At 39.7% G+C, this 14,133-nt stretch overlaps 1 protein-coding gene across 4 annotated transcripts in view; it reads left to right on the top strand.

The window, feature by feature from the left end:
• Positions 1-14,133, top strand: part of VTI1A (vesicle transport through interaction with t-SNAREs 1A) — a 250,660-nt gene that overhangs the window by 236,175 nt on the left and 352 nt on the right. For 2 of the 4 annotated variants that reach the window (XM_065746653.1, XM_065746654.1), the window contains one exon: positions 13,560-14,133. This exon is cut by the window's right edge and continues 352 nt beyond it. In XM_065746653.1, the coding sequence (XP_065602725.1) occupies positions 13,560-13,653 (94 nt within the window). In that variant the 3' untranslated portion in view covers positions 13,654-14,133. The remainder of the gene's footprint in view (positions 1-13,559) is intronic. The other 2 variants (XM_065746655.1, XM_065746656.1) reach the window with 1 other exon arrangement.

The raw sequence follows: 14,133 nt of genomic DNA, 5'->3' as shown, positions 1-14,133 counted from the left end.
AAAGATATATTTATCCCCATTTCCTCTTAAAATAGTAGTAAAAATAACTTCAAAAAATCTTTTTCTTAAGCTGCTCGGTGATGCAGTTTTGCTATTCACAAAAGCCCTTTTTCCCATCCACAAATAGCTACCTTTCACTTTGCCCCAAGGGAACACAGCATAGCTCAAATGAAGCTTAAAAAAGAGAAAAAACACAGATTTTTTTCCCAGTTGTAACTCAGGCTCTCTGCATATTCACACACGCACACAAAATAAAAGGGAAGAGGCAGAAACACCGCTCCCATCTGCCCCCTGAAAAGTCCTGCCGACCTGTTTTATTCACCAAAATCAAATCAGAGCCCAGCGAGAACAACTGAAACGACAACAAGAAAACACTGGGAAAGCAACATCTGTTTTGCATTCCTGGCATCAGCCTTGCCCTTGCAACACGGGGTCTGACACAGATGTAGCGGGTTGTGACACCGCTGAGTACCGCTTGATTCAAACTGGTGTAAGTGAGAGCAGAGTCAGGGCGCGGGGTTCTTACGGCGTTGTGCAAAACCATACCTCCTGATGTCCTTTGCAGATGTGGGACTCGCACCCCACTGAAGTTATGGCCATCTTTCCATTGATGGATGCGGGTTGTAGATCAAGTCATATTCCTCCAGCAGCAATTTAGAATTTATTATCGGCTGCGTATTTTTCATCTCGCGTGTATTTTGTTTTCTGTGAAATCGTTTTACTGTGTGGCTTTCCCATCGACCTCCTCTGTGTGAGGCTGCATTCGGTAAGCGCATCTCTCAGATGATTTTGCATAATTAAACCCCTCCATTTTTGAGTGTAACAAAATAATAGCAAGAGAGAGAAACGCAGAGAAAAGCACAAGAAGCTCAGAATGTGAATTAAAATGAATTGGTGCTGAGGAAAACTTGGGGAGCCAGAGCTGACAAGAGAGCAGCTCACCCAGCAGAGGCAGCGTGATTACATGAGGTGGCACACAGAGAGCAGTTCTCTCCTGTTTCATTGCCCATCTGCAGTTGTAACAGAGACGAAATTACCTCCACTCATACCTGACATAACTTCAGTGTCTCCGGTAGAGTTGTCTCAGTCGCAGTGACGTGCTTGCAGTGTTTTCACCAGCCACTAGATGTCTGTGTGTGCTCTTTAAAGGTTTTGGGTGGATGATGGCCCTAGTAAACAGGAGAGCCAAAACTGGTGCACAAGCTGTGGGAAAGCCTATTAGGTTGCCTTTCCAAGTGTAGCATCGTCATTTCCATTAAGCCTGTGTTTAAAGCAATTTATGCTGTCTAAAATTAAATACCAACTTTTCTAATTTGAGGCAAATGGGGAAAATGTTCCTTTCCTGGTCCACATCTGTTTAAGACAAACCATTTCCTTCATGTCCACGCGTAGGGCTGAAATGTGTCTCATTGTTGTGAAACTTTTGGAGGAAGTTGCTAGATGCAGAGTAGGTTAATCTTATTTCTATTCTAAAGCAGTGAAACTCCATAAAATAAAACATCTGCTGTGTGAGTGAACTGGTGAGAGCCCACTGTAATTCCATCCCATGCAGCCCAAACCAGCGCTCTGCTGGAGCCGTGTTTGCACACAGACAATGCACAGGCATACCTGGGTGTGCTTAGGAAGGCTGTGCATCAGATGTCAAGTTTAGTACATCTTAGAAAACAAACAAAAGGCAGATCCTTGAAGTGCAGATCTGGGTACAGAACTCTGTCCCACACGTCTGTTGATGAGGCAGCCCATGGCTGACCGGGCTGGCTGCACCTGTGACCGGCTTTTCTGCAGAGATCTCCAAAGAAACAACGCGAAAGTAATCAGCACACGTTTGCTTTTCATTTATCTCTGTCGTCAGGGAATCAGATACAGATAGTATCAGGAGCAATGAGAGGTACATTCTGATATTATTTTCAGGTTTTTGTCTAGACAGAGAAGAGCAACTGCTTGTATCTCTGCGGAGCACCTCAGCCCCCCTCCATGCTCACATCGGAGGCTGAAGGCCAGAGGGGGGTAGGAGGCTGTCTATATTAGAAAAAAAAGTTTAAACCCACCACCTACTCATCAGGTGACTAGAGACCGTGGTTGTAAAATGTGCTGCAGGCAGAAGTTCTGAAAAATCCCAGAAAGTGTTGAAAACATCTCTAAACAAGGTATTTTTCTCCTGCACCTTTCTTGCTAAAGGTCCCAATTGCTGCCAAGAAAACTAGTGAGAATGTTAGCTGCCAAATAAAAAATTTATGACGGTGTTTGGCAAAGGATTGTATCACTGCTTGTTTTATACATTTCCACAAGGCTCTTGAAGGGCTGTTGGACACATACAGCTCACTGATCACTGTGCGTTATCTGTTCTTTAACGTACTGAAAAAGCAAGCTCCAATAAAGTATGATTTAAACAATATATATCTTTTTTCTTTTAATAGCCTCCTAAAAGCATTTGCTATGGTGAGCATGTAATTTCTAAACAACATTCCACATATAAAAACATTTTAAAGCCTTTTACATGACAGAGTTGCTTGTTATTTGAGTTACTTCCATAGTAAAAATACACAAATTTTTCAATTAAAAATGTATTGCTCTTGCAATTGTGCTTGTTACATGTTGGAGTCTGGGCCAATAAACCGCCTGTTAAAATATAAAGAAGTCCATTCAGTCAAACTTGTGCCTGCCATTTATGTTTCAAAAACTGAGAAAATAATATGTTGGAATGGCATTGCTCACAAATATCAATTAGGTTTTCAGCTGTATCATTAAATTAATTTGGGGGGAGAAAATTGTTCCGGTGGATTTAGTGGAAAAAATATATTTTTGAATATGGAGTTTGCACACTGACAATAATAATTACGTTGACCAATGTTGAAGCAATACCCTTAAAATATTTCTCCATCTGAAGAAATGAAATTGTCTGTCTCTCTCTTTTCAAACCAGTTGTCAAATAAGGCTTCCAGCTGATAATTAGTGCCGTTTAACACCCGTCTTGTCATTCTGAAATCTCAAAGCCCAAACCGTTTGCTTTTTCTCATTATCATGTGCTGCTGGAGGTGGGAGGTTTGGAATATAGAATTGCACTTCCTGCACCATTTTTGCAAAGACACAAACAGCATCTCTTCTCTGGGGTGACCAACAGCAATAGGACACAGTCCTGGCATCCTGTGCCCTATGGAAGGGACAGCCAGAGCTACACACCCCTGTGCCTTCCCGGAGCTGCCCCAGGGCAGCACGGCTCTGCACCATGCTTGTGTCTTCATGAGCCCACAGCAAATATTTGAGAGCAGCCAACAGCACTGCAAATACTGCATGCCTTGTTTATGCTTGCATATTTCATGGTATTTGATATAAAGTACTCAAGACAGACCAGCATTAAGAGGATTATTTCAGACAGCATTAGGAGTTAATTTACAGAAGATTAGCTCTAAATCAGGCAGATATCATAAGCAAATTAACATCAGTTGTAGGAGATTCAGAATCGAAATGTGTGGTGTTTTTAGTTTCTCCCTGCATGTGCTTAAGTAGATGAGTGGTATCTCTATTAGTTTCCAAGGCAGAGGTGCTACATCTTGAGTAGTGAAGAACAGGTATACTTTTTTTTTTTTTCTAGATGCATGTTATTTATTATGATGCTGCTTACTGGCAGTGAAACTGCTTAACTCCAAGTACCCTTCGTCTGCTGAATATTTTATATTTCATGCCATTTCTTTATTGAGTAATGTTTTGTTTGGCCTTAGAAATGATGTCTCCATGGTGTTACAATATTTTAAAATAGGTAATGTGCAGCTTGTCTTCAGATTGACATACTTAATCCTTTTTTTTTCCTGTTAAAATGAGTCACATTTTAATGCCAACTCATAAAAATGAAGGAGTGTATAAACTGCTGCGTACTATGGTGAAGATTACAGCTACTTAAAAATAGCTTCCCTAATACTTAAGCATGGAAATTACAGATTTGTACAATTTCCACTGGAGTGATGTTTAATTTGTAGCAAAAAGCAGATTCTGTTCTTCAGTCACTTTTTTCAGACATGTTTTCCTGACTGCAGACAGACAGACATAAGCAACCATCCATCTCAATATCGCAGTTTCAAAAGAGTTTGCCTAATTATTGGAGAGGATTATGAAAGGGACTGAACCACACTATTAAAGCCCATGTTCTGCGCTGCACTTGGAGTTCTGAAAGTTTGGAAGTCTTAGAACGGAATTCCCGTCTTTGGAGAAATTTGTGTTCTGTTCTCTAAGGGGTATTAAAATAGTTGGTCTTCAGCGTTCTCCTGAACATTTGGGGGTTTCTTCAGCTGGGGAGAGAAGTCTGGACAGTGTTTTACAATTTTTTCCCTTCTTGATGGACCAAATTCCTCTTGACAAGGTTGGCCTAAGGTCATGAATGTCTCCCTGTGTTCACTGAGACAGAAATCTTAAAGGAATCTTTGCTCTTTCCCTGAGATCATGAAAACTTACACCCACTCTAAGCCAGGTTGGGCCTGTAGGTCCCTCTGGTTGCAAGATCTGCAAGTACTTCTGCACTTTGACTTTGTGCCCTGTAGCTTTACAGAATGCATGGAGGCTCGGAGTGGTTATTAAACCGAGGTGTCTGAGGTCATAACAAAGTAGAGGCATTTCTGCTCCCCTAATAGAAATACTGTAACATGCTGAAAAGAAAATACTCTAATAGTGGCAAGTATCTCCTGTCAACTAATTTGATAGTTCTCTATCAGGTAAACCATTTGTGAATACATCGATTCTTTTTATTTTTCACTGTTCTGTCTTCACTATTCCCAGGTTTTCTCAGAACCAGTTGGGCAAAAATTGATTTTTATTTGTTCCGCTGGCCTTGTGGAAAATTAGCTTATGAACTGGTTTTTATAGGAAGACTCAAAGCACAGGACAGGTTGAAAAATAAGCCTATAGCAGTCAAAATTGTTGTCTGAAATGTCTTCAGACTGGAAGGCTGAATTTATTGCTCAAAACAAGTACTAGCAATGTGGAGGTGTGCAGTCCTGCTCATTATCACTGGAAAAGGGGGAACCAAAAAGCACAGTAAAAAATTAAATTTTAATAATGCTAGTGATATTTTCTAAATCCTTCTTGACAGAAAGATTCTCATTATTTTTATCTGTCTCAGAGTAGGCTCTTTTAATGCCATCTCACAAATGGCCTTAGCCATGATTGTTTTCCTTTCTTTTATAGCATTCGAAAAAAAAAAAAAAAAAGGAATGTATACAAAAAGAAAATTCTATCATTCAAAAGGTGCCATGGAATGGTAACATGTTGGAGAGCACATCTTTAGGAACAATAGCTGCAGATGCCTTCAGGTTTTTACAAAAGAGGTCAACATTGTTAAGACAATTGTAGCAAACTTTCTATACAAAAAGATGCCCAGTCAAATATAGTGTGATAAGGAGAGAGCAACATAAGCAAAATAATGTCCAGTCTTCAGCTTCACCACACCTAAAAGCTGTAGTTATTAAAGTGAGGGAAGGTGAAAGATGTTGCTTTCTTTTATCTTTCTAAGATATATATATTTTAGTGCGATCTAGTGATTATGAAGGTTGATAAAATGCAGACTTAGACATTTTTGCTTTCCTTAAATTGGACAGAATGTAAACTTAACTGTATTGTGAAAGCCAATGTGTGATCATGTATGTTCTTGTCATTTTACAGCTTGCATACACTTAATCTGTTGAAGAAGTAATTGCTTTAGCTTTGAGGGGGGTTGGGGTTAGGGTGTTTTTTCTTCCAACTATTGGGGACGAGGGCCACATGCAGCCAGTGTGCTGAAGAATGCCATTACTCTGACAGCTGGGCTATCTGCCCTCCCTCCGAGCTCTTTCTACAGCACTCCTAATGTTTGCTGGGGCCTATGGTTCTTAGTCATGCTCAGGTGACTAAATGTATCATTTGTTCTTCTTGATACTCCAGTACCCTGAGAAAGGCTGGTTGGAGATTAATGCAACCTTGACTCCTTCCACTTGCAGTTGCCACTGCACATGTGATCTTCCTTTAGACTTGCCAGAGAGATCTGGTGTTGCCTCTGCTTTGCATGAAATGAATTAATCTCCCTCCAGTTTTGGCTGGGGAGTTTCCATGGCCCCGGAAAGCACCCGCTGTTCCTCCTAATGACAGTAATAATCTAATTTGTTCCCTCCATGGAAGGTGCAGACATGGGGACAGGAGAAGGCTGAAGTTGTGTCACTGAGGATGGTGCAGAGAAATGCTCCCAGTCAGGGACCAGAAGGGATCTTTTCGTCCTTCACGAATATCTCCCCTTATGTTCTAAAAGTAGGCAGTGAATAAAACCTCAGCTAGTAGAACGCTACCCTTTCCTTTGCCTTTATATCCTAGGTCCCACAGTTTATGAGGTCCTCTTTCAGGCTTTCTGAACTCTCACACTTTCCACACTGAAATCTTCATACATTTGTCTTCCAAACGTTTCTGTAGATATCTTGCCTTCCCAGGCCACTTCAAACAAGCTGTCATCCACTTATTCCCCCCAGACTCTTGTGGTCTCCTATGTACTATTTGCACCTCCTGAGACTGTCAGCTCACTGAGACAAAACTCGTGCAAGCTATAGTAATCATGATCCTGATGGCCACCAAATAACACCAAATAATAAAATATTCCAGTGTTGTTCATACGCTTTTGCTACATTTGGAATCCATTACAAGATTTCTGTTCAGAATTATTTATCTCAGAAAGTGTTTTAACTACTAAATACTATAAAATTTATTTTACTTTTCAGTCTTAATGGTAAGATTGCCAGAAGATGACAAAATATGGTTCCTTGAGCCTAGTTCCCATATTCTGCTCCTCCAAAATTCCTGACAAAAGGGATGCATTTGATGCAGAAGTTGCATTTGATTCTTCTTAGAGCTTAATGTGAAGTTAGGAGTCTATTAACAGATGTTGAATCAAGATGCTTTTTGTATAATTATTGATGAAATCTACTGCTTTATGTTTGAGTCTCACCTCTGAAGTTGGTTGGTTTTTTTTTTTTTGGTTTTTTTTTTCTGATCAATGGGAGTTTTTGCAGTCGCTTTACAATATTGTAAAACCTTTGGTGGTTGATTTTGCCTTCAGAGCTAGCAAGCTTTCCCCACCCAAATTTGGTCTTGGGAAACTATCACTCTTGCTTGGACTTTGTCTTTGAGCTTTGAGGGATTCATCCCTACCGAATGTGCATGTAACTGAGGCAGCTATTTAACTGACTCATTCTCCTGAGATACGTATATGAATGGGAAAAAAGAGAAGGCAGCTCAGAGCAGGACTCTAGCTCATATAGACAGGGAACAAGAGAGATTAGCTAGATACAATTTGGATGTTTAAAGTTGGATAGTGTGTCTACCTTCCGGCACCTGTTATTACATGACTCCTTTCATTCAGGGCCCAGGTGTAAAGACATTGACGTGGTTTGAGTGTAATATTACAACTAGAGATTGGTGTCCATGTTATTGTAAGTACATGGCTCCAGTCCTTAAGATTGATCATTAAAGCTAGAGCATTTATCTCTGCACAACTCCTCAGACCTACCAGCAGTATCTTAGTTGCCTTGTAAGGCCTATCTCTTTCAAAAAACACCGCTATTTGCCTAGAAAAATGTCATCTTTTTTTATTCTCTGAGTCTTTAATCTTATTATCTGCTCAGTTTTCAGCAATTTTAATGGATTTTCTCAAGGATTTACACATAAAAAAATAGAGCTGCTAGCCCAAGGGCAAGAAGAGACTCCTTCAGGAGGCAATTCAGGGACCAGGATGTAGGCTCCAACTGGGAATGGTGGGTCTCCATACTGGAGGGAGCCCAGGCAGTATGGCCTTTTTGGCAAGAAGTGAGCCATGGGGAGTCCTATTCACTCTCTGACACCCTGCAGAGCCTTTCACTTTTAAATATGCAATGTCAATTACAATGGAATTGGTTCTGCTCACCTGGAGAACACAAAGAACTTGGCCTTATTTTCAGAGTTTTGGAAGGTAGGAAAAAAAGCTTGAGAATTTTCAAAGTACGTTTTCCCAGGTCAACGCAAAGAGGGCTGAGGAGTTGAATGCAAGTTATGCTGGTATTTTTTCACTGATACTTCTGTTTTCTAATTTCTGTTGTTAATGATGTAACATCTCAAGTCAGATATTTCCAACCAGCTTTAATTTTACTAGGCAGAGTTCTCTTATGCTTTGATTTCAGTAGGTTGCCACGTCTTTAAGTTTTCCCACAGCCTGTCTAGTTCTTTTCAGCTGCTTTTATTTAAGAAAAGCATTCTTAAACGTAAAGATGGGAAAGATGAATAGTTACTTGAAGAGCCCCCAGATACCCTGAACTTAGAGAGATTTATCATTATGTATCTAAGGCTTTGCTTTACCAATCGTAACATTTTATTCCCCTGTGTTGGGTGTAGTGCTTCGATCTGAAAGCTCCTGATAGATGGTAACAAGGATGTCCTTATATATAGTTATAATGGTGTCTATCCCAGAAGGTAATTGAGTATGGCTGTATTACTTTAAATTCACATTTGTTGACATTTATTTCACAAATACTGGTACGTATTTGCCTGTGTGACTAGACCTACACTTTCTGTTTGTTTGAATCGTGAATATTGGGCATTTAAAAGTCAGCACTGATTTATATGCACCTTTCTTTAATTTTCCATGTTAGCAAAACCTGCAGATTACAAATGAAGGGGTACCCAAAATGTAATTCAAAGTGACCATCTAAAATGTATTTTTGCATACAAAGAAGAAGCCTTTCTGTCCAATATACTCATAGGAATCACTTCTAGTTCAATCTTAAATACATGCATTACAGTGGAACACTGTTGGACAGTGCTCCGTCATCAATCAGTCTGTGTTCTTGAGGATACTCTTTTTCAAGACTTTTTTTTTTTTAAGGATAAAGAGCTGTCTTGTATTGAATGTGTGCTAACTGATCCCCCAGACTGTTTTTATTTTTTTCAGATATTTTTGCAGTATTTTATTTGTAGCCTTCATTATTTCAAGTTAAGCACACAAAACTCTTGATGCACCCAGAGTCTGCACTGGTTCATTTCTATCTGTAGTTGGCTAACAAGTTACCATGATTGCTAATTTTCATGACAATTGTTATTGTAGCATCAGTGCTTAATGGCAAGGCATCATTATTCAGTGCTGGTCAATCAGGCACTAAGACATGTGCAAGACATCAGGCTGAACCCATATAGATGTCGTGCACTTCCCTGCTAATGAATGCAGGTTTGTAAAAAGGTTTAAACACGGTTGGCATCCTTAATGTAAGGTTTGCAAAAGCTTATTGGGGAACTGCTTTGTGTTTATAAGGCACAGATCTAAACGTGGCACAGAGTTAGAGCCATTGTGTGTGTGCATGTGTGAAGCTACGGAGAAGGGAGAATCATTTTGGTTTTTGTGGTGTGGAAAGGCAGCACAACTTCTGGCGTGGCACGAGTATGGAAGATTTGCCAAGTGCATCAGTGTTTGGAAATGGCTGTGGGACTTGTTCTCCACAGCAATGGTCTCCATGTATGTGGGAGGAGGTGATCCCTCTCCCCAGGAAGGAAAGCAGCCCATGTGGTTGATCAGCAGTAGAAGAAAGCTAGCATGAGCTCCAGAGGCAGCTCCAGTGGTGGGAAGCCAGGAAGTGGGGTCAGGCATTTAGAAAAGAGGAGCAGAAGAAACTAAACAGGAGCAGGATGCACTTTCTGCAGTTATAACCCAGCATGTTTGTCCAGCATGCTCTTCTCATGCGTCGCTTAATGCTACCCTTGCATCTGCTTTAGTTACTGTTTCTATGTGGTTTTGCACCCAAATGTTTTGGGCTGCTGTCCATGATAAACTAGATGGAGCTTGGTTTAAAAGTGCAGATTTTTCATCTCTTCTAACTAAAAGTAGAATGAGCCCTTGTGCTCTTGGAGTCCCAAGTATGAAAGGAGCAGCAGATATTGGCTGTTAATGAGCTCCAGCACGCCCGGCTCCAGCAGAACTTGGTGTGAATTCAGTGCATAAGCTGCATCGACTAAATGGTTAATTCATCTCATATCAACAGTGCTATGATTCATAATGTAAACTTGAGGAATCCTTGATGTTTCAGTCACACATTCCAGTTAATTTGGCCATGCATTCTTTTAAAGCTACAGTGTGCTAACTTAATAAAATGCAGCATGCAAATGCACAAGTTTTTGCCTTCAGGCATTTTAGCCATGGATGTTTCAATGGGTGTCTTCTTTCAAGTATGTATTCTTTCTTAAATTATTTACCCTGTAAACATGCTTTGCATTTTCAAAGAAGAAACCGGGCTTCCTCGTTCACCAGATTTTTGTCGAATTTAAGGTGTAGTAGAGATAAAAGAATATCATCTGCTTCTTGTGAGCATGTTAGCCTTTGGGATTTTTTGTAGTGAGTATTAGGCTCCATTTTCTTCCCCTTCGGTGTGATCACTCCCTCCCCCACTTAAATTCCTTGCTGCTTTGCCTAGAGCAATGCCCACTGGCAGTGTCTGGCTGTGACAGTACTATAGGCTCCTCTACAGATGGGTCCTGCCAATGCCAACCATTGTTCTACCGCTGTGAGCTGGCTTGACTGCAGTATATCTATCACTCCAAACCCCCTTTCCTCTTGATATTTTCTTTACTCCAGAGGGCTGCTGTTGCCTACTGACTTGGAGATTGGAAATGTGCTGACGCCCAGAACTGGTGTCCCTCACCTGAACAAGTGGCTCCCAGCATCAGCGTCATGCACACCACTTGCTCCCCCCTCCACAGATCCATCCTGCTGCTGGTTGCCTCCCTTGGAGCCACATCCTCCTGACACTTTGCAGTTGGCTTAGTCTTACTTCCTCACTTGAAAGTAAAACAGTAAAACTTAATGTTATTCTTTAAAAAAAAAAGATATAAAATTAATCTTTAACTGTGGGCTTGAATATTAAAAGTATATAATGCTTCAGTGTAGGAGTCTGTTGATAACATCCATCCTATTTCATGATTAATTTGTTCCTTTTAATATGATATTCTTTTGCTGCAGTGTGCAGACTAATTCAGATTCCTAGAAATTGAACTTTGATATGTATTTCCTCAATTCTCGCTCTAAGTGAACCTTCAATTAGCAGATACAGGTGGCAGCATGCCTTGCTCAGTGCTCTCTTGATGAGGATTTTAGAGACGTGGACAAGGATTAAATAATCTCGCAATTGGATGTGCGCTGCCAGAGTATTAAAAATAAAGTTTTTGGAGGATTTGGTACCTCTTCTAATTTTTTGCTGTGATTTTAAATCTCAGATGATGAAATGCTTTTCCGGTGGGCCAGAGATAGGAGTTGATTTAAACACTCGGTATGTTATGTATGCCTTTGCCTAACTATGTGTTAGATTAAGCGAGTTTCACTCACAGTTAATCCTTTGTAAATTAGCATTATGGATGCCTTGGGGCCCACATCCCACAAATAAAATGGTTGTCAAGCCAGCTGCACTGTGTATTACTTAAGGCTGAATGTTTTAAAACTTTTCATGCTTTTAATCTATTTCACTGCTGAGTTTCAATTTTGCTGAGTATCTTTTCAGGAGTGATGAGGGTGAGTGAGTAAATAAATGTTCTGGTTTTCATGCATTTGCCTGGGCGGATCGTTTGTTATCAGGTGTTTGGCAGAGAATGTCACACCCTGCCACAGAATAGAAGCTTGTAAGTTCAGGTGTTAAACTGAAGTGCAAACCAACAAGAACCAAAAGCACTTAATTAGCTTTATTTTGTTAGCCCGCTACTTTTTTTTCTTTCTCCTTTTTTCTTTTTTTTTCTTTCCTAAGAGTGAGAAACATCCTTCCCTCCTCCTCATCCTTTTGGCAGAGTAAATATTGCCTGTTAAGTTTGAATTAGCTGTCATCGCAAAAGAATTAATGCTGTGGTTGAGCCTTTCTACTGAGGAAGGGAAAAATAAACGAGACAGATCTTAGTTCAGCTTTAAGTGATAAATGAGGACAAAGCAGCCCATTCATCTCCTGCTAGGAAAGTGGACACAAACACTAAAGCAGTTTTGCGGAAGACGTGTCAGCAAATGTGATCATTTTGTAACCTGTCAGGAGGATAGAGAGCTAGTCCTTTTAGAGTGTCACAGGGGAGGGTGTCTGTCTGATGTGACAGTTTGCATCCATCCATTTGCTGCTTTTTCTTTAGGTGGGGGGTAAGCATGGAGGGAGCTGGAGTAGGTTAAAACTGCATTTTTCCTTCCGCTTTCCAATATAATTTATATGTATATCCACCCGCATCCAAATGAAAAACACTTTCCAAGGAAAACTCCCCTCAGCTCTCCAGTTTCTTGCCCCTCTCACTGCATGAAATATGCTCATTTTGTGCACATTACATTCCCTCTCATCAAGTTTGAGCCTTGCACTCAGTGCATTTCACAAAACACGGTTTTACTTGTACCATTATTTGGTTGGTAAAACCTTTGTTATATTCTGTTTTACAGAAGCATGACAAAAAAAGAAAAAACAAAACACAGCAAAATATGAACAAAAATAATTTGGGGTTCTTCCGTTGTTGGTTTGGGGTTGGGGTTGTTTTTTTGCTGTCTCTCTCCAATTCTGATAATACAGTTCACATACAAATACATCTTGCAAAAGTTCCTGTGTCACAAATTGCCTATGAAAATATTCTTCCTCCTCTGTGAGAATGGAATAGCAAACACCGGATTCTTACAGTTCAGAATCCTTCTGTAAAATACCTCAAATTCCAATGTTAATTGATTTATCCATTTTAAATGACCTATTAATTTCAAGCCAAATATGGAGTCATCTGAAGTCTGATTTCAGAATCAGGGATATCTCCCAGAAATGATATCCCAGGATATCAGGATACTTCTTCTAGTATCTTTTTATTATCACCAATTTCCACTTTCTTATGCTAAATAGTAAATGCAACATTTGCCTATTACCGCAAGTAAAGGTATGCTACAGAGACAGGAGATGCTTTTACAACATAAGCTGCACAGTTTGACACTTGCTTCTTTATATCATCCTTTCCTTCAAAACTATCTTTCATACTTTTCCCTTGATATTTTAGTACAAGTAAGTACCTCATTGACATGTGTTTCCTTGAAATGTTGTACCCTGATAATAAAATCCATTGAAAATTAATAAATTGTTTCCTTTCAGAATAAAAAAAAAAAAAAAAAAAAGTTGTGAAGCTTTCAGAATGTGCTTTAAAAATGTAATGGTATTTACTACTACAGAGCACCCTGCATGGACTGCATCAACTGAGGACTGATAGTGTAATTTGTTTTAGAAGGTTAATATTAATATTAGCACGATGTATTTCAGTTATTCTAATATGTCTGTGTCTGTGTGCATAATTAAGGACAGGTTCATTCTTTCTTCAATCCCAAAGTCAAATTAAATAGTTTCATAAAGAAATGTATAGAGTTCTGGGAACGGAGAGAAGTGAAAATAGTCAAGATACGCAGAATGATGTCAGAAAACCTAAATTTGTGGTCCCATGAGTTTTCTCTGTGATAGTTATCGTTGTACCTCTTTGTATTGCTTAATATATTTTCCACTGTTTTCACTGTGGTTTTTTTTTTTTTTTTTATCTGTTCTGTTTTTATCCAGGATTATCCAAAACCGAATTTTGATCGTCATTCTGGCAGTCTTCATCATCCTCACCACCGCGGCAGCTATTTTTTTTTCTGTCCAGGGACGCTGATATCTTTGTTCTGCACTAAGCAGCAACAAACTGCTTCTTCTGAGTAATTAAGACAAAGTGGTCACATGAATCATTCTCTTGCACTGACAGAGTCTCCCTCTCTTTTCCACTATTCAACTCAGGTGCAAGTGGTGTAAAATACTTTGTATTATTGATGGCATAGTTGATGGCATGTGGAGTTGATTATTTTTCTTCTATGCTTTTTTTTTGTCTTTATCTGAGTGTTTTTGCAATCTTTATATTTGTTGGGGGGAGGGCTTGCTCCAGTATCAAAAGATCTAATGTGTCCAATTCTACCCCAGACAATTGTTATGTAGGCTGCAAGAGTTTAGAGAGCTAAAGGGGATCTTTGCACTTTTCTTATGCTATGTGGGGTGTATGAATATCAAGCAGTATCTGACCTTATGTGATATAGAATATAAGTAAAGCGCAGGCCAACGATGTAGAAAGTGAACCTGTCTCCTGTGACTAACTACTGAT

This window comes from Cyrtonyx montezumae, unplaced genomic scaffold, assembly GCF_038088225.1.
Source record: "Cyrtonyx montezumae isolate F1298 unplaced genomic scaffold, pur_monq_1.0 scaffold_4, whole genome shotgun sequence".
NCBI lineage: Eukaryota > Metazoa > Chordata > Aves > Galliformes > Odontophoridae > Cyrtonyx > Cyrtonyx montezumae.
The sequence above is the reverse complement of the archived record's forward strand: the minus strand, read 5'-3'. Positions and strand labels throughout refer to the sequence as shown.